At 41.4% G+C, this 18,997-nt stretch overlaps 1 protein-coding gene across 12 annotated transcripts in view; it reads left to right on the forward strand.

Moving 5' to 3' along the window:
- The window catches only part of hoxb3a (homeobox B3a), a 78,851-nt gene that overhangs the window by 54,235 nt on the left and 5,619 nt on the right, over nucleotides 1-18,997 (forward strand). For 4 of the 12 annotated variants that reach the window (XM_082530969.1, XM_082530970.1, XM_082530977.1 and 1 more), the window contains exon 2: nucleotides 17,033-17,742. In XM_082530969.1, the coding sequence (XP_082387095.1) occupies nucleotides 17,154-17,742 (589 nt within the window). In that variant the 5' untranslated portion in view covers nucleotides 17,033-17,153. Of the gene's footprint in view, nucleotides 1-2,142; nucleotides 2,237-8,398; nucleotides 8,620-10,150; nucleotides 10,218-13,342; nucleotides 13,830-17,032; nucleotides 17,743-18,997 lie in introns of those variants that run through there. The other 8 variants (XM_082530976.1, XM_082530973.1, XM_082530972.1 and 5 more) reach the window with 6 other exon arrangements.

Consider the following 18,997-nt stretch of genomic DNA (forward strand, 5'->3'; position numbering starts at 1 on the left):
CTCTCACGCTCCGCGCGCCAGGTACTTCCAGAGCTCTTTCTTGCGCGGAGACGATTACCCGTTTGAAAATAAATCAGTAAGAATCCTTCTGCTAATTTATAAACGTCTGCGTGAAGGTAGTGATTCGAAGCTTGTGAAAAATGAGACGCTGAAACCGTATCCAAAACCCGAGAGCTCCATTTTTTTCTCTCCCTTCATCACCCATTTGAACCGGGCCGGAGAGCCAGCACAAGCGCGATAAGACAGCCCGAGCTGCTGAGGCGGAAATGTTTCCACCAGGAGTGGAGGGAGAGAGCAGGCGCGAACTGATTTCCTTTCTCCGTTCTCTTTCTTCTATCATAACAGAAAACTAAAAATACCGGCTTTACTTTTGTGTAATTGAACTTGTCTCTCATGTACTCATTCGCGCGCTCTCTCTCTTTATCTCTCATTGTGTGTGTAGAGGGCATGTTTACAAGCGTGGGCAGATGACACACGTACCTTTTACAAGCGTGAATTTGTGTCTGTGGTGGTGGTGGTGGTGGTGGTGGTGGTGGGGGGGGGGGGGGGGGGGGGCAAGTGCATCTGTTTGTATCGGCGCAAGTAAAGATAAACAGGACTTAAAATCCACACGTGCAAAGTAGATTAGAATACTGTTGCTATAGCGCTTCATATCTAGTCACCGTTTGTATATCACATCAACATCATAGATTTGAACACATATATATCTCTTGGTTGCGTGGTTGTATGCAACTTTTGAACCTTAACATTAATAATGAATACATCGGAGATCTTAAAGTAATTGCGCATAGGCTAAAATCGCCCACTAATTGTGTAAAACCAAGCGAGGTGGAAATGGCTCCCCTCTGTGAACGCGCAGGTCAAATCACAGCGGAATTTCTGCTCTCTCGGCCTCCTTCTCCCTCTTCTTCTCCTCTGATCGCGCTCAGTTTGACGCCATGTAATAACCAACATCTGGCCTTTGCGCAGGCAGTATGAACAGGCAGGTTACGGTGAACCTCGCTAACCCTTCTGGTGCACCTTAACCACACTCCCTTATTGGACAGGAACAAAACCAGAACTCCCTTTTCTCCCTCCCAGATTCCCCAGGTTGTCTAGGTTGTCAGACTGCAAACTGCTTCAGGAACAGTTCACAGTGTCAAGCCGTCTGTCCAGAAAAGCAGGGACCGCCGAGAGAAGAGACTATATTCCAGCGGTAACCAAAGAAGCAGTTACGACGCGCCTGAAGATACGTGTTTTAGGCTTAAACGTAGATTGCTTTGGTCTGCAGAGGTTTTAGCTCACCAAGGTTACTCATTGCTAGTAGTAGCAATAATAATAATAATAATAATAATAATAATAATAATAATAATAATAATAATAATAATAATAATAATAATAATGGTGAATTTGGTTAGCTTGCACCAAAGAGAGCGAGGGAAGATGAAGACGAAGATAGAGAATGGAAAAGGAGGACTGCGTGACCCTCTTTTTAGTTAAACGAAAGAGAAGGGAAGAAAGGGGAAGGAGCAGCGAAAAGCAGCCCAGGGAATACAGCGTCACCCTCAATCCAGGAAAGCTCTATCCGTTTTTATTCTGAAGTCCAGCTCAGAAAGAGGCCCACCGGAGCTCAGCAGTCTCCCAAACATTAGTGGGGTGGACAGTGTCAACTCGGACGACAAAACAGACAAACGTAAGCCCTGGATGTGGCTCTGACCAGGAACGTACCAGCCCGCTACAAGGGGAGTTTTACAGCAAAAGGCGGAGGGGGTGAGCGCGTGCATGCGGTGTGTCGTTTAGGATAAAGTCGCACCGCGAGCCCCAGACCAAGCGGGTTCCGTCAGCGTGCTTGCTGTAGGTAGGCTTGACTGCTGGAGATTTATAGCAGAGCCGCTCCAGATTTATGTCTTTTCCCAAACCGGTCATGCAAACGATTGGCGTCTCCTTTACGCCGTGTCACAGAAGCGCCATAATGAGCTCACCAGTGCTATAATAACAGGTAACGGTGCAGTTTAAACGTCGGCTTTAATTGGCATAAATAACGTTTTAGTGCCATTTTGGACTCCAACCTCTAGGAGCGACTGCTTGTATTTAAGTACAATTAATTAAAAGAAAATACGCCCAAGCCTTTCGGAGAGGATTCAGTGGTCATCCTAACTGTAGCTAGTGTGTCCGTCCGTGTCCAAAACAGACTGAAACCAGGAAAAAACCGAACACCAGGAGGATATCCATCTGGAAAGACACGCCAAGAGCGCAGGTAAGGTCTGTCGGGCTGCTTCTTGCTCAGTGTCCCCGTGCTTATTCCCGAGGCGTCCCCATTCCACACACTCCACCGCTCGACATGTCATTAATTATCTGTTGTGTGACCGCGGTCTCTCTCAAACTCGCACAGGCATCCATAGGGTGAAACCGCGTGCAAGCTCTATTGCTAGCCAACACTTTTTCTGTGCGCGCGTGCGTGTAGGCAGCTGAAGACAGATGCATCCGAATTGGTAACAGAAAATAGGACGAACTCTGTCTCTTACTTTCTCAACCTCCCTGCTCACTCGCCCCACATTTGGAAAGCAGTATGCCTGCTAGACTAAGTGAGGTGTTAGTATGTGCATGTTAGCGTGCGTGCGTGGGACAGAGAGAATGAGTCTCGGCGATTAGGGGCATGGCTGCTATGTATAAAGAAGGAAGATGCATGCTAGCCACGACGAAATTTGGGATAGTGTGACGATTGCTTACTCAAAAAATCAACCCCCATCTCACCCTTTGGCCCCACAAAAATATTAGCTCCAACCAATTTTAAACGAAATGGTTATCAATAGACGTCGAATTACAAATGCAACTATTGTAAAATAACTACAAACAGAAATCATTTGGTCTAATGCGTTGCCTTTCTCCTCCTTACACCAAGACGTGGGTCCATTTATTGAGTGATCACAAGGATATGAAAACACCATAAGCAAAACTGGATCACAATCAAATTATACAATGGCTGAGGTGAGAAATTAAGGTCCATAAAAAAGTGCATTAAATATAGATTTACCATACAACCATCAGTTCTTGAGCCCCTTAACACATTTATTGCGAAAGAACAAGATTTCAGAGTCAAAACTGTGACTTTATTCATTTATGTAGTCTCCATATTGTTTATGAACTGCAGATATAATAACTGCACTCATCCAAGGAAAACAGCCCACTAGTATACTATGCTATCATTATTATTATTATTATTATTATTATTATTATTATTAAAGAGAAACACTTAAAGGTTTGGTAACTATAAGAAGAGCTATTCCTGAGAGCTCACATCCACCAGTCTGGAAAGGCAAAAGCAAAAGTGCTGTCTTCTGTTGTTTCTAAGAAAGCAGTTATTTCAAAAATCCTAGCTTGTTTGTTCTTGTGTATTTTTACATCTAATGTCAACTGATATATATGATTTTAATCAAGTTTAAAAAACGGCCATATTCTAAAATGCTGAACATATCAAATACTCCCACCCTGTATCATCCAGGCTAAATCTGAGTTGCTTATGCCATCTCGTGTAACAGTGGTTAGATCCTCTGGACTTACCTTGAAGTATTTTGCTAAGTATAGAGGTATATAGATTTAAAAGTTATGAAAACCCACAGCAAGTCTAGCACAGCTGTGATTTAATCGATTTCCTCGTGTATCACTGACAAAGTATGGGCAGAATACCAATCATAGTAAAATAGTAGGGGCAAGAACAACTAACACTGTTGCTGTGTATAAAGCCTGACAGGTCTGGCTGAGATCCATAAAGCTGCTTTCTCCCGCTGTAACACACTACTGTCTGCTGCTAGGCCAAGTGGCCCGATTATATTACAGTCACTGGCTTCTTTTTCTGAAACTTGCATCATAAGAGGACCATGTTGTCAGGAAATGGATGCAGGCCTTTTATAGTGGTGCAGGTTGTTCAACATTCAGTGTAATGAGGCCTCAGAGCTATATAATAACAACTTAGGAAAATCCATTTTGAAAGCCCTGCCAAACCACAAATTACTATAGACACATATCACTGAATGCTTCTGTCCCTAGATGGACTAACTCTCAAATGCAGAAAATGATTGTTTTTGACCAACAGGCAGCCACAATGGCTGCATGTCCAGAAAGCCTACATACCAACAATGACAAATTCTACAAAAAACATGGTCAAACGAGACCTTACGTTTATTCTCCTCTGATCCATAATAATACACCAAATCTAATGGAACTCTACAAGTGGCAGCATTCTATTCTGCATTAATAAATAATCTATGTCAAAGTGAGTTAAATATTGATGCGGTACAAAACTCTGTGATGTCATTATTTTTGGTCTTCAGCATATGATCCAGAAAGAACCGACTGTGTAATCCCACTACCACCATTATCCCCACCCACCACCCACCCATCACTATTTATGGTGGGTCTTGTATGTCTTGTATACATACATACCTGCATGTCACTACCTGTAACAGGTTTCCGCAGTGCACAATACTGACCAATATAATCACCATCTATGCGTCTGTCTTAGATGTGAATAAAGAAATATTAAAAATAAAATATAACCAGGTTCCACCTATTAGACATATGAATCAAAATGAAAGCGTTACAAATTACAGACTGACTCAAATTTTAGGTCACTTTTGAAATCTATTACATTTGAATGTAATATTTACAGATAAACAATTTCATTTTAATATGCAGTATTTATATTATATGGTGTTTGATTATGAATTTAGATAAAAGTCAGGAAGTCTACACATCTAAAAGTAATGCTTAATTACAATGTAAGAAGTGGCGTTTAATATGCTCAGTAGCCCGCACCACTATTAGTAATGTATGTCCTTTCCTTCCCCATGAGTAACATTTACAGTGTAATTGCTTTATAACTGCCAGGTTTTATTCCCTCGTACCTACAGTCTACATACTGTTAAGAGCAATTTGATATTTATAGGTATACGTGAAATCTTACATTTAAAAAAAAATATTTGGAAAATCTTGGAAATTTTTGAGACATTGCTGACTGTATCATTAACTGCCAGCTTTTTCCTATCGCGATGAGCTTTTGTTCAATATTACACATTTAGGTAAAAAGGTAATTAGCTAACCATTGACTTTGTGAATACTACCTGCCACTCCCCCACCCCCAACAGACACACACACACTTGCATGGGAGGTCACATCCATCCCTGTTCAACCTATGCCTGACAGGCTTGGTGAGCTTGGCACTTTTCATGGCCCAGGAGCAGAAAGAACAATTCGACCCCCACATCATACCTTCTGGTAAACCCCAAGAACCCCCCTTCCCCTTCTTTCCTTCTCCTAGTGTCAGGGCTTTCTTTTAGTTTGAGGTCAAAGATTAGCATCTCTGATAAAGATTAACTCCGTGTCAAAGGAAGGCGTTGATGGTATGAGTTTCTGATTTAGGACTCTTAGTGAAATGGGGTTAGTTCTTTGGGAAGTTGTGCGACCCTGCCTGGAGCAGTAAAGGAGAGTAACACTGGGCTAAAATGATATACAAGTAGCTAAGTGTAGAAAAGAAAAAAATCATACAATGAAAGGGTATAAGGGATGTAAGAACTTGTTAAGCTCAGCTCTTGTTGTTGGATATGTTTGTGCATAATCCCTGTTTGAATTTGAGGGGCCATGAAGCAGAAAGCAGCTTCAGCAGAAGCACGTGGTTTACATAGAGTTCAAACAGGTCTTTTGTACACAGGACGAGTTAATGCCTCAGTTATGTGTCTACAGCAACAGACATTAAGTAGGTTTATTCAGATTTCACAATCCTGAATGACAAGAAAGTATTCACTAGGTGAATAGCATACCAGCAAAGATGTGAACTAATATTTTTTAGTTCACATAAAAAACACTTTTTACAAATTTGGCTGTACACACCTATGGAGGTTTAGCGTTTTCTCACAGAGTGGCTTGTGGTTGTAAACCTTACTAATAAAACAACAACACCAAAGATATGAATTAGTAATTTTCCACATGGCACAGTTACACAAACATGCTCCTTGGCTGAGATGTTTAAAAAAAATGCTTGTTCATGCACTTGAATTGTTTGAATTTGATTAATTTAACTTTCCAGGCATTTTGTTTTTGCATTAAATTTAGAATGGAATATGGGAAACAAACCAAAAGTCCTTTCACCCCCTCTGAGACCCACTCCTTAGTTAAACAAACTGGAAGCAGATGAACATGTAAGACTTCTCTCTCTCTCTCTCTCTCTGTTTCTTTCCCTGGTGCATATCTGCCCTCTGAAAAATGGTGTTGAAAGTGGTATGTCATCTGCAAGAGGGGAGGAGATGAAATGTGTTGCAGTGCTAGGTTTGTTGTTGTGTCTGTGATGTCGGTATCAATGCTGCATGGCTGTTCGAGCTCATTACACTTGAAGAAACTCTGCAAATAGACTTGATGAAAAAGTCTTTTTTGGACACAAAGAGTATGGACATTGACTGATCTCTGAGGAAGGTGGTGGTGATGGCAGTGGGTGTCCTTATGGACATGGAAGTATCCCAGAGTGTAACAGGTATTCCATCTGTTCTAGAGAAAGGTGCGTGTCATTGTGATAAAACGTATTTTTATTCAACAAAGCATGTGTGAAATTTAAAAACTGACTAATTTTGGGTTTATTGTGGAAATAATGTTTTGAACTTTGAATCTTTTAGAGTAAAATGAGCAAACATGGAAGAAAATCAGATATAAATTAATTCCGACAAACAGTAAATCATTATGTGACATCAGAATGCCAAAATTCTGATGTTAATATTTTCATCTTAGAAAGCATGAACTAGCAGCTTCTCTTCTGTGACTCCATTTGCTATCTAAATAAAATGCTAACCACTGTGATCATTTGAAAAGAATGCAAGTGGCCGGAAGCCCGCTGAAGTTGCACATGATGTCAAATCCAGAAAGTGGATGCACACGGGGGATGTGCTCAGCAGATCTGCTTAAACAAGCCTTAAACAAGCTATCTATAGCTTGTTTAAGGTAAGGTCAGATTGTTTTAAAGTTCTTAGGTACCTCGTCATGGAAAGCTCCACAAAAGAGTTACCGGCAGAGTTATCTGACATCATAGACAGAGATTATTTAAAACCTCACAGCTGACACCAAACACTGACAAAGAAAAAAAAAATCATTGCGATGTGGTTAAATAGATAAATATCAAGCTAGTTTGAATAATTATAGAAACAGGTGGGTTGCAGGCATATTATCAATGACATTCTAACTAAAATAAATTTGCCAGTGCCAGTATGGAAATGCTGTTTAAATAACTGCTGCTGACTGAAGACCTATACTTTAAAAGTCTACTGACTTATTGAGTCTGCCTCGACTGCTCATGCTTGCAACTTAAAATAAAGCTGAGTGCTAACGGTTATCAGAGTCTGAGTCAGTGTTCAAAGCAGAAACTGGAATTCTAGTTGTGACCAGTTGGTTGATCATTGCAGAGCTTATCCATTGCTGCTCCAGGGTCAAAGGTCACTTTTAGAAAGCTGTTATCCAATATGTCACTGTATGAGTGCTTCAGCGAGAGCTTTCAGCTTTTCCTGTTAGGCACAGGATTGAAAAAATATAGCAAGGTGTGATGTGTTTCAGTTGTGTTTGAATCATGTCCGAGGTCAGAGGAAAACAAGCACTAAGGAAATTGCAGCAGAAAAAGAAAAAGATTTTTTATGTCCAACTAATCTCACTAAACGTGTATCTCTAAAGACTCAGTGTGTGCATATGTTTTCTGAAAAAAAAACTCTGTGTGTGTGTGTGTGTGTGTGTGTGTGTGTGTGTGTGTGTGTGGGTGAGTGGGGTGGGGGGGGGGGGGGGGCAAGACTGGTCTGGTGATTTCACCGCCAGACCCGGCAGAGATAAGAAGAGAAAGCCGAAAAGCACGAAACTTTTTGCACACCGCGAAACTTTGAAGCCTAGCAGTGAGCAGCATCAGGTCCCATAAACCCTCTCAGCCTTAAAAAAAAAAAACATCTTCGTAAAAAGTAGTAGACCTGTTAGCTGTAGGATGCAATGGAGTCTCAGAAAAACAAATGCCTTCGTTATCCTAATCCTTGAATGTTTACAGCCAACTATATGCTGCAGTATTGCTGTATTTATTAAAAAGAGAAAGAGAAAATCACACACTTGTTTCATTTCGCGCTCCTCCTTTCCTTTCCCTCTCTATGTCTCCATCTCCCTAGAGTCTAAAACCTGCTGTTCACATCCACTTCACATTCTGATAAATTATGGGCCAACAGCCTTTGTTGCACACCTTTTTCTGCTGCTTCTTTGTCGCTCCTTTTAAACTTTTACAGAGAAAAGCTTCCATCCATATTGTGGTATTTTGAGTCCTGGTTGCAGCCAGAACTCCCCTTCTCTCCCCCAGCCTCCTCTTCCTCTAAGAAAAAAAAAACCGCTCATCAGCTGTTCTGGGGGCTCTAGGGGCTCTGGAGGCGGCCTCCTGTCTTTGTCTCGGCGTACAGGCTAGCTGGCTAAGCTAGTCGGCCCTTGCATCACTTTCTGGGCAACTTTAGACTAGTCCACTCCTGCCTGCTCTGCGGCTGCAAAAATCAGACCGTAACCGGCGGGGCTGAGGGGGAAGGGGGCACACTGAGGAGACCCAGACTGAAGGAGCTGCAATGGGTATGCACAGTAGCCAGAGCGGTGCGTGAGTTCTTGGATGGAAACGATAAATAACTTTATAGCAGCAGGAGCGGTAGTAGCCTGGTGGTAGTAGTAGTAGTGATGTAGACTTGTGCGGGGAGGTCGGGGGATCCTTTGCGTTTGATTTATGTGTTTGGGTGAAGTTGTCAGGAGCAGAAGCAGAAGGAGAACGGCTCTGAGATTTTATTGCAGCACTTTAATAATAATAGCCAACAACATGGAATACACTTTTCATCCTGTGATCCACTTATATAATTATACGGTTCCGCTTTACGCAGTGTTTACGGCCCCGCGCAGCAGCAGATGGATATGTGTTTATCTGTGGACAGAGCTAGATGTGATCTCTTGCTGTGGGTCCTCAGCCCGGCAGTAAGACTGTCCACAGGACTGTCCAGGATGAGTGTTTTCTCACTCAGTGATGCTTGAGTTATTTATGGGCCGCGTGGATCAAACAGCTGTTTGCCTTATGGGGCCTGTTCTCATTTTGGTTCGCTCCTCTTTCTCTCTGTCTCTTTCTGTTTTTTTTCTCCCCCCTATTTTTTGCTTCTCTTAAGTCCCCGTTTGGTGCTTAACAGAATTTATGACTTTGGAAAGTTGTTTTTTTGTGTGGGTTTTTTTCGGATGTGTTCATTATTTATGAAGTTTATTTAACTTTTGAAGTTTTTAAACGAGACCCTGCATTAAATTCTAATGATCATTTTTAATAGCAAGAATCAGAATTTTGATGCAATCGGGGCATGCCTTTCGATTTCGATTGCAGTTTTTAGATTTCATATATATATATATATATATATATATATATATATATATATATATATATATATATATATATATATATATATATATATAATTGTGTTAATCCGCGTGTGTGCTAACTGGAGCATTATTTCTGATGGGTAATTATGATTTACGCATACAGTTTAGCTATTTATGTATTTATTTATTGCACAAATCCTTCTAACCTAAACAAAGTCTATGTTTATATATTCTAGGCCATTGCTACAAATGAACAATTTCTAATGCATTCTATATATTCCATAACTCTATTCCCTACATAACTCATTTTGGTACGCTGACGGGATAAGCAAGATTATTATTGAATATGAAATCATGCGTGTTTTTGTTTGTTTGTTGTATTTATTTATTTTATTATTTTGAGGGAAAGAAGACAAATGTGTAATTGTGGTAACCAGACTCAATAACATCTCACACCCTCTAGCACAAAGGTCACTTTTAGAAAGGTGTTAGGCACAGCATTGCCTCGTTCTTTGTTGTTGTTGGTTTTTTGTTTTGTTTTTTGTTTTTGTTTTTGTTTGTTTGTTTCTTTTTTTTTTTCTTTTTTTGTGTGTGAATTATTTAGGGTTTGAAGTCAAGCGGTTGCTGCTGACCCAACCATTCGATTCGAGTACAAGAGGTGACCCGCCTCTGTATCTGATTTTACCGAGATGTGTTTGATTGCATATGTCTTCTTTCTCTTTCCTACCCTTTTCCCATCCCCTCCGCATGCCCCTTTTCCCGCAATATACGTCAGTTCTTAGGAGCTTTCTGGAAGCCGTTTTCCTCCATTAAAACTTCAGGGGAAAATAGGAAATATTCCGGTAAGTTCGGACTTTTTTTGGCATTATTTGTCATGATGCAGCCTGCATTAGAACGAAGTCTGAAGTTTGTGCATGGGTGCTGTGTACACGCTAATAGAATTATAAGATGAGAAGACAGTGACGATTTTGCAACGTGGAAGGTGCATGACGGGTAGTTTTTCCTTTATTTTTAGACAATTAGGACGCTGCATATGTTGAAAAAAACAATATCCTGTGCATATTATATTGATGTGTAGAATGTATACTATTTCTACAGGAACTGATTTGTCTATTCGTAGTAGAAGTATTCTCTCTATAATTTAATTTATATCGTTTAAGCATAAATGCAGTTACATATATATGGAAAATATTTATGAAGTTGAAAGTGATTGTAATGTTGAAATTCTATGGGTGTGCGCGCGTGTACGTGTGTGAGTGATGTAATATCGTGTAATGACACGTGCTTATGTAATATAATCCTGAGGTGTGAAAGGAAGTGTATGATGGCCGCGGGTTATAGGCAGAAGCATCATTTGATAGACAGTTATTAAAACTGCATGTTGTAACTGCGGTAATGGCATTAATGCTACCACTGTTCATAGCCTATTAATACAGCTATATTTACATAACACAGCAATTAAAGTGACAGCGGCTGAATTAAATAGTTCACAGTTGGAGTCCTGTAAAAATCATTCTGCACTTGTGCACGATATTTTAACATTGGCATTTCTCAAATCGTTTGAAAAACAGAATCAAAGGGAATTCCTGTGTCATCCTCAGTGGCCTACATATCTATAGTCCCAAAGGAGAAAGAAAGTGGAAAAAGGAAAGAAGATTTCCATGGCGCAGGAAGGCACCGCGTTTTAGTTGTGAAACCCAATATCCGTGACTCAATCCGAAACATGCAGAGTCGATGCGCGTCTTCCATCCGAGAAAAACAGCCGTCCTCCACAAGCACTGGCGTGCTTTTGCAAGTCAGTGCATAGGTGTAATCCGTTCTGCTTATTTCTCCACATGCACGTCTCTCCCACACATGGAAAAAAAAAAGAAAGACAAAAAAGTAGCTGATTAGCTTTTTGGTTAATGTGTAATGAGGTTGGTTAGCAGATCCTTCAGTCCACACAAAGGCTGGTTTAAAGGAAAAGTTGCAGATGGACACATTTCAGGCTCCCACCTTCCACCTACACCGAGCTCATCCTCTCATTTCTGCTGCCCACAGCGAATGCTATCTGTTTTAAAGTCGGGCTGTTTACACACACACACACACACTGCTGGGTGCTAGAGAACTCATAAATCTTACGTAGCCATAAACGACAGGAGTAGCGTCCTGAATAATAAAAATAGAGGGAGCGGGGGAGAGTTAGAGAAGAGAATGTGTGTGTGTGTGTGTGTGTGTGTGTGTGTGTGTGTGTGTGTGTGTGTGTGTGTTGGGGGTGGGGGGTGAGGGGGCGTAATGACAACATCATAGGACACCCCTCATATTTTCATTTCCATTTAGGTCTCTCTCTTTCACCCCTCTCTTGGTTATTATTTTTAAGCCCACTTCAGTTTTCTTTCTTTAAGTGTTGTTGCACTGCTGCTTCATCTTCCACCTCGGTGCTTTCAAGTCAAAACGCAAGACTCTTTAAATGCTTTCTTTAAAACCCTGTTAGTGAAGCTTTAAAACCAAATTGATCACATACAATCTTTTTTTGCTATAATGTTAGCGTAATGTGCACCTTCTATGTTAGTCTTGTCCCTCTCACTCTGTCCTCCGTTACATACGTCTTAAGTGACGTTTATGCGGCGAGGCAGCAGCAGAAATATTGAAAAGAAATTCTGAAAAAATCTTGAAAACTATTTATGATGAAGGAAATTTACATTTAAATGAATGCTAATATTTTATCCATACTTTAAAAGAGTCGGATTGATGTAAACAAAAACACATAGCAAAGTCATCCTGCCGAAAGAGAAAACTACAGGAGCTTAGCCCAGGAGCTTAAGCATTTTCCCCACAAACTTTGCATTTGTCGATGATATGTCCCAAGCAGTATTTTCAGATGAGGTCAGCAATTTTAATAAACCTTTTACTGTGAGCGACTGTCTTGTTTTATATGTTGACCTCACCACGTGATTTTTTTTTTTTGCTTGTTGCCTCCTATAGACTTTAAAGTACACAGATGCTCTCTACAATTTCAAAAATAAATAATTAAAGCTAAATGTAATACCAGGTTAACTTTATAGACCATAAAATATAATTTATGATTAATAATGATACACATCGTTAGTGACACTGTTTGGACATTTACTAGTTAACCTGGGCCTGGTTAGAGAATGCCCACGTGGCCTATAGTAGCATATAGACAGCCTTTAAGTGGGATTTTTAAAACATCTAAAAAATACTTCTATACAAACCTCTAAAATATAGGTTTATTGAGAGTATTGCCTCAATACCCTCAAAAAAGTTCAATTTGTTAAAATATAAACTTTTAGGTTATATATAACCAATATAACAGGAAGTGAAAAGCACAAAAAAGTCAAAGACTTTATTAGAGTTAAAGTTATGGTGACACGTGGAAAAAACAATCTACATGTGTCTAGCCTGCTTGCATGGCTAGATCCAGCTCAATTAGCATAATTCTTGAGTGACGTTGACTTTTTGATGAGGGAATCATCTCGTCCAGCCGTCAATCTGGTTACTCCGTTCGTTACAGGGCCTGTGAGAGTCTCTGATACTGGGGCATATTTTCACCATCATAACGAGAATATCCAGGCTACTACCACAACCACAAAGAAGACTGTAGGCTGTAAACTGGTGCTGCTGCTAGCCGTGTGCAAGGCACACACCTATAGCCTACCTAAGACCGAAGCAAGGAGCACAGATCCGGGGCAGACGGGAATAATACCAGGGGAAAATGAGCCTCGGGGAGACTTAGAGAAGAAGAGCCGTAAGGAAATAAAAAACAAGAATAGAAAACTACCTAAAATAAGATGAAGTGACATTTTGTGGCGGACATACTCCTCTGTGGCTGTGTGAATGACTGGCCGGCCGTGTGAAGGACAGTGGCTAAAAGAGAAAGAAATTTGAGGCCATTGTTATCAGCCAGAAGCGGTGCAGGCAGCGCTGGCGCTGGGGTGGAGGGTGGGTGGGGTGGGGGGATGGGGGGAGGCGGGGGGTAGCAGGCATGCTCCCCGGTAAGCTCGTTCAGCTCATGCCCTAACTAGCCTGCCTGTAGCCTGCACCGAGCCCGTCTGTTAATTCTTCCCGCACACTGAGCCCCCGCCGATAGTCTTGGATCCCTCCGACTCTCTCATCCGCCAGTCGTTCATGCCACAAGGTGTCCTGTTCGCGCAGCCCGGTCTGCCGCTGCTGGGGCTTCAGGAGGTGTTGTTGAGGTGGTGGTCGCGAGCAGCCGTGCTAGTCTCGAGACAGCACCGGAGGAGTAGCGGGGTTTGCGGAGAGGAGAGAGGAGAGGAGGAGGAGGAGGAGGAGGAAGAAGAAGAGGAGAGCAAAACGGACGACCAAACGAGCGGATTTGTTATTTAATTATCTGTTATTGTTGATTACCAACTGAACGCGTGCGAGGACTAATCTATGATGCGGTGCTGTTGGGTCCGTGCCGGACTGGACTGGGATCACCGGTGCTAAGGCAGGTAAGGAACATCATCGGCGGGCAAGCAGGCCAGCCGGTCATGCGCGAGCTCAAACAACAAGCCAGAAATACATAGTGTGTTTGCTCGCTGTGCAGTTTGTGGACGCGGAGTGGCTGGCTCAGTGATTTATGGCCTGTATGACTTCAATCCCGGTTCAAGAAGAGTTCACAATGCTTTAAACTGCCGTAGCTACCCGCCACAAGCAACCCCCCTTTTTCTTTCGACCGTCCATCTCTGTCCTTTTCTGTTCAGCTTTTTCCGTCCTCATCTCTTCCACTACGCTTTCCACGCCTCTTCCTCACTTAAATTATATTTAGGAGCGATGGCCGGCTGTTTTTCTGTAATGGGTGATGCACTTTTCTCGTTCAATTTTTGTCCCTCCACAGGCTCCTGTTTTATTATCATTTGGGTATATGGGATGCATTGTAATTATTCCTAAAATATTTTGATGGTGTAATTTTAATCACACATGAATATTTAGCGCCTTTAGCGATTTCAGTCTAAAATGAGACCGTGAACATAGCAACAATAGCTCAGATATGGCCAATTCTTTATTGTTTGTCGTTTAGAGTCTGTATAATTGGCCTCTCTCTCTCTCTCTCTCTCTCTCTCTCTCTCTCTCTCTCTCTCTGTTAATGGGATAAAGAATACGTGGATTGTCCAAGTTAATGCATTCTCTCTGTCTCACTGTCTACATAGCTCTTCATGGCAGACGCCATTTGTAATTTTATATCCCAGGATAAAACACAGACACTGGACACCAAGGCCGACCCGCCTCCTCTCTACCCCCCCACACCACTTCTCTTCCCTCTCCCCCTCTCTATCTCCCTCTCTGTGTTGTTTTTGTTTGGGTGGCTGTTTCTCTGTCAGTGTAAGTGGATTATTCAGGCAGGCGTCTAGCAAAGTTGGTGATTGTATTAAGCTGTAGCACTACAAGCCAGGGGCAGAGACATTACGTGTCCCGTTTAATGGCGAAACAGCGATATGATTTAATAACATATTCCTCCTACACTCACTGCCATGCCCCCCCACTCCCCCCCACCCGCCTCCATCTTTCTCCCTCTGTCGTTGGGACTATTCCTTAGAGTAAATAATTAGGATTCCAGGTTGTCTACTAGAAAGATAAATGGGTGACATGTGTGACGTGCTGAGAGCCGGAGAAAGGCTGGACTATTTGATTTTGAGAAAAAAATGGGAACACATTTTAAAATAGTTGAAAAGTGAATTATATTATTTTAGCACAATTTTACCAATCTATAAAGTTATTGGTGACTGAACTGCGATTTCTTGGTTTTACTGGTAGAAGACAGATATCAATAAAACAAATTTGATGGTTTTTGTTGTTATCACGCTGATAGCATTACTATCTCCAATTCCTTCTTCTAGTATCTTAAGTTATGTTGGCGATATATCATTCAGGCCTGTTCTTTATATATACCGTGTGCAGAACCATCAGTAGGCTATATGAAGTAGACTTCGATACACACAATCCTATTTTCGGTGCAGCTTTCATGAAGCTCGGGCCTGGTATCTGTCATTCTAATGTATCGTCTTACCTTCGCACGTGCTTTAGCAAATTCTTTTCTTTTTGTTTTGTTTTTTTTTTAACCTTATTTTTTTCTATACATTTCTCCTAAACGAGATCCACTATAGCAGGACTAATACAAAAATATCTTCGACATTAGAGCGAAATAAAAGAGATGGCTAATAATAGTGAGCCGTTGTTGCAATATGGAGCCGGGAGCCAGGCTAAAATACTGGTAGGGTTAACTTGGAAAGCCCCAGTAGGCCTAGTTTTAGATGTAGCTAGTGCTAGCGCTGCTCAGCTTGTGTGTAATGGAAGAGCTGCTTCATCTCCTCTTTTCTGCGTCAGACAGTTTATCTCCACAGAAGCAACGAATGCCAGGTGTTCTCTCGTGTCTGTCAAGCCGGCCTTTTACGGCCACAGGCCACCAGCGGTGAGCGCAAGATACAGTGTGTGGAGGCTAACCCTGCTGTTTTTCCTTTCCTTTTTTCTCTCTTTCTCTCTTTTTAACTAAAGGCGCCGTGATTGAGCATTCTGACAGCTTAACCCTCATGGGTTGTTGACTAGTGAAATTTCTGCCGGGAGCCTCCTTTCTTTCTTGTCTTGTCTTGTCTTGTCTTTTTTTTTTTTTTTTGCAAAAAACAATATAAATCGTATATTGTTGAGCGCAATTACATTTTATAATATGTTTCCATTTACTGTTTACCTCACGATAAATCAATCAATAAATCAGTAAATACATAAAACATTACTTGTATACTGAGATCCGAGTTCTAACCTATACTTCACCTTTTAAATACTTTTCGTCATCAGTAATATTTGTTACTTTTTTCTCCGTTTAAGATAGATAGATAGATAGATAGATAGATTGATTCTTTTTTATGGGGGAAAAAACCCTGGTGAAACAAAAATCCTTTCCGCTTGGATTCCTGTGAGTGAAGACAAGTGAGGTAACAGCAGAGAGAACACAGTAAATCACAGGCGGAAAGTAGAGGTTGACAGAAATAGACTACCTACATCAGTCACAAAGGAAAATAGATATGGGCCGTGTCCACTGCCGCCATTACACATAAAATGTCGTTTTCAGCCCGAATAACAGCACACTTTTGATGGTAATTCTTTATTAGGAAAACTTCAAAAATAACGAATATCTCTGGAATGTATGGAAGAAGAACCAACATATCTTAAAATTTTATGATGATGGATTTTAATTTATTCTGTTTAAAAACAAATCTAAGTAAATTGCGTAATTTTCGTTGCATAAAAACAGAAAATAATTGGTTAAAATCATAAAAAAAAATAAAAGCCATTAATCTACAACTACAGATTAATGGCTGTTATTGATAATAACAAACTATAGCAGTAATAAAAACTGCAGTTAATTACAATTTAAACAGAAATTTGCAACATTAAATAACTGACCCACCCAGCAGTGTGTGTGTGTGTGTGTGTGTGTGTGTGTGTGTGTGTGTGTGTGTGTGTGTGCATTTGTACAAGAAAGGCTGTGCAATGAGATCAGAAGAGCGTCTGCAGGCTGTGCACTGGCCTCCAAAGGGAGGGGGATGGGGGCTGTGGAAAGAAAAGCAGTGGTTTCTATTCACGTCATGGTGCCTTTCATTCAAGGAAGATGGATTTATCTTTCTCATTTCTTTCTTTCTGTCTCTTCCTAACCTTTTAGGTCAGGTTGCAGGGGACCGTTGGAGAGACACCGTCACGTGACCCCCGGTACCAAATGGTCTTCCGGCAGTGGCTCTCAATAAGGACCGGAGCACAAGAAGACGCCGCCACTTCTCACAGAGATGCAGAAAACAACATACTACGACAACTCCTCAACACTTTTTGGTGGCTACTCATCCTACCCAGTGCAGGGGGCAGCAGTGGGAGCAGGAGCAGCCGCCAATGGCTTCGGGGGCTATGATGCCCCGGTCCCAGCGTCTCACCACCAGCCGATCTTCCAGTCGGCTACCCATCTGGATGTGGATTCATACCAGCGCTCTGCCTGCTCTTTACAGTCACTGGGCAGTAATGGTGGCCACCAGCAGCAGCAGCTAGCCAAGACCAAGGAGTTGAATGGCAGCTGCATGCGGCCCAGTCTGCCACCTGAGCACCACCCTGGCTCCCAAGTGTCCCCTCCACTTCCCCCCAACCCCAGCAACGGTAATACTGGGGCTCAGCAGCCAGGTGGCAGTACTGGGTCCTCCTCACTCTCTAAATCAGGCACCAATAAGTCATCTACTTCTTCCTCCTCTACATCATCTTCCACATCGTCTTCATCCTCTTCACTGCCGCCCAACCCAACCCTGGCCAAGCAGATTTTTCCCTGGATGAAAGAGTGTCGTCAGACGACTAAGCAGAAAAACTGTTCACCCAGCAACAACTCTGGCAATGGTGTGTTCCAATACACCTGTCTCTGTCGGTCTTTCTGTCTTTGCTTTGATTTCCCCCACAGTTACAGCACAGCCTACCTCTTTGTATCTCTCATTATTGCTTTCCCTGGCTCCCCCAGTCCTTCCTTTCCTCTTTCATTTTCCTTCCTCATTAGCATCTTTGTTCCTATTATCCCACATCCCTCTTTCCTCACCTCTCTTATCAACATCCTCTTTCCAGCATCAGATCCCCAGAGAATTTACAAGGTTTCTTAGGCTTTTATGGCAAGCCAGGTTCCCACAGGCACTAGCTGAGACAGGGACTAGTAGCCGCCTGTTCTGTTCTCTCTCTGTATCTGGTGACTGAGTTTATTGTAGTTCTAGTTAATTTTGGTAGTTAATAGTGTAGCTGGTAAGTGGAGTTTACTAAAGCCATTGATCTCTGAGTATTTTCAGTGACCAGTTCACTAACAGAATGGTTACGTAAGCTCCAGCTTTAGTTTGTTTCCATTAGTAAAAGACGCTAAAGGTCTAATGTAAAACTGTCTGGCCAATATTGAAAACTAAAAGAAGTGTTCAGTAAAATACATGAAAAGGGAGGAAAACCCATTTACTTCTATTAGCAGCAGAAAATCCATGTTCTGTGATGTGTCAAAAATGAAATGTTTGCATGCTATAGGGTTACGGTCAACACCAGTGATGAATTAGACTTAGCCCGTAGTTAAAATAAAGACTTGAAGCAGGAAGAAACAGCTGGCGTGGTTCTGTTAAGAGCAACTATACCTTTAAAAGTCAGGAAAGAAAAAGGTTGTATTTTGCTTTGTTTTGAATAGCAGACAGGTAAAAACAACATTGTGCAGTTTTACAGTCATATCCTGGAACTACTTCTTGATGAACAACAGTTGGAATTTGCATTGATCTTCTGGAACCTGTCAGGGATGGAGTTGTTAGGCTAGTCAAATTTCAATGACAAAATGTGAAGCAGTCATGAAAAAGCAATCTGTTTGTTCAGGTACATCGGCATAAATTGTAAACATTATGTTTTGAGACTTTGAAACTATATGTAATTATATGAAATATATTTAATTCCTGCAATACATCTTTACACTCTTTCAACAGAGAGAATGTATCACCTTGGCAGCCAAGACATTTTTTAGACCAAATGAATTATTTTTATTATCTAACTCTACAAAATTTGTACATAAATACAGAGAAAGTATTTTCTAATAACTAGATTAAATATTTGACAGTTTCGAAATTGATAGATAGAATTACAA

This window comes from Aulonocara stuartgranti (assembly GCF_965226115.1).
Source record: "Aulonocara stuartgranti genome assembly, chromosome: 4".
Lineage (NCBI taxonomy): Eukaryota > Metazoa > Chordata > Actinopteri > Cichliformes > Cichlidae > Aulonocara > Aulonocara stuartgranti.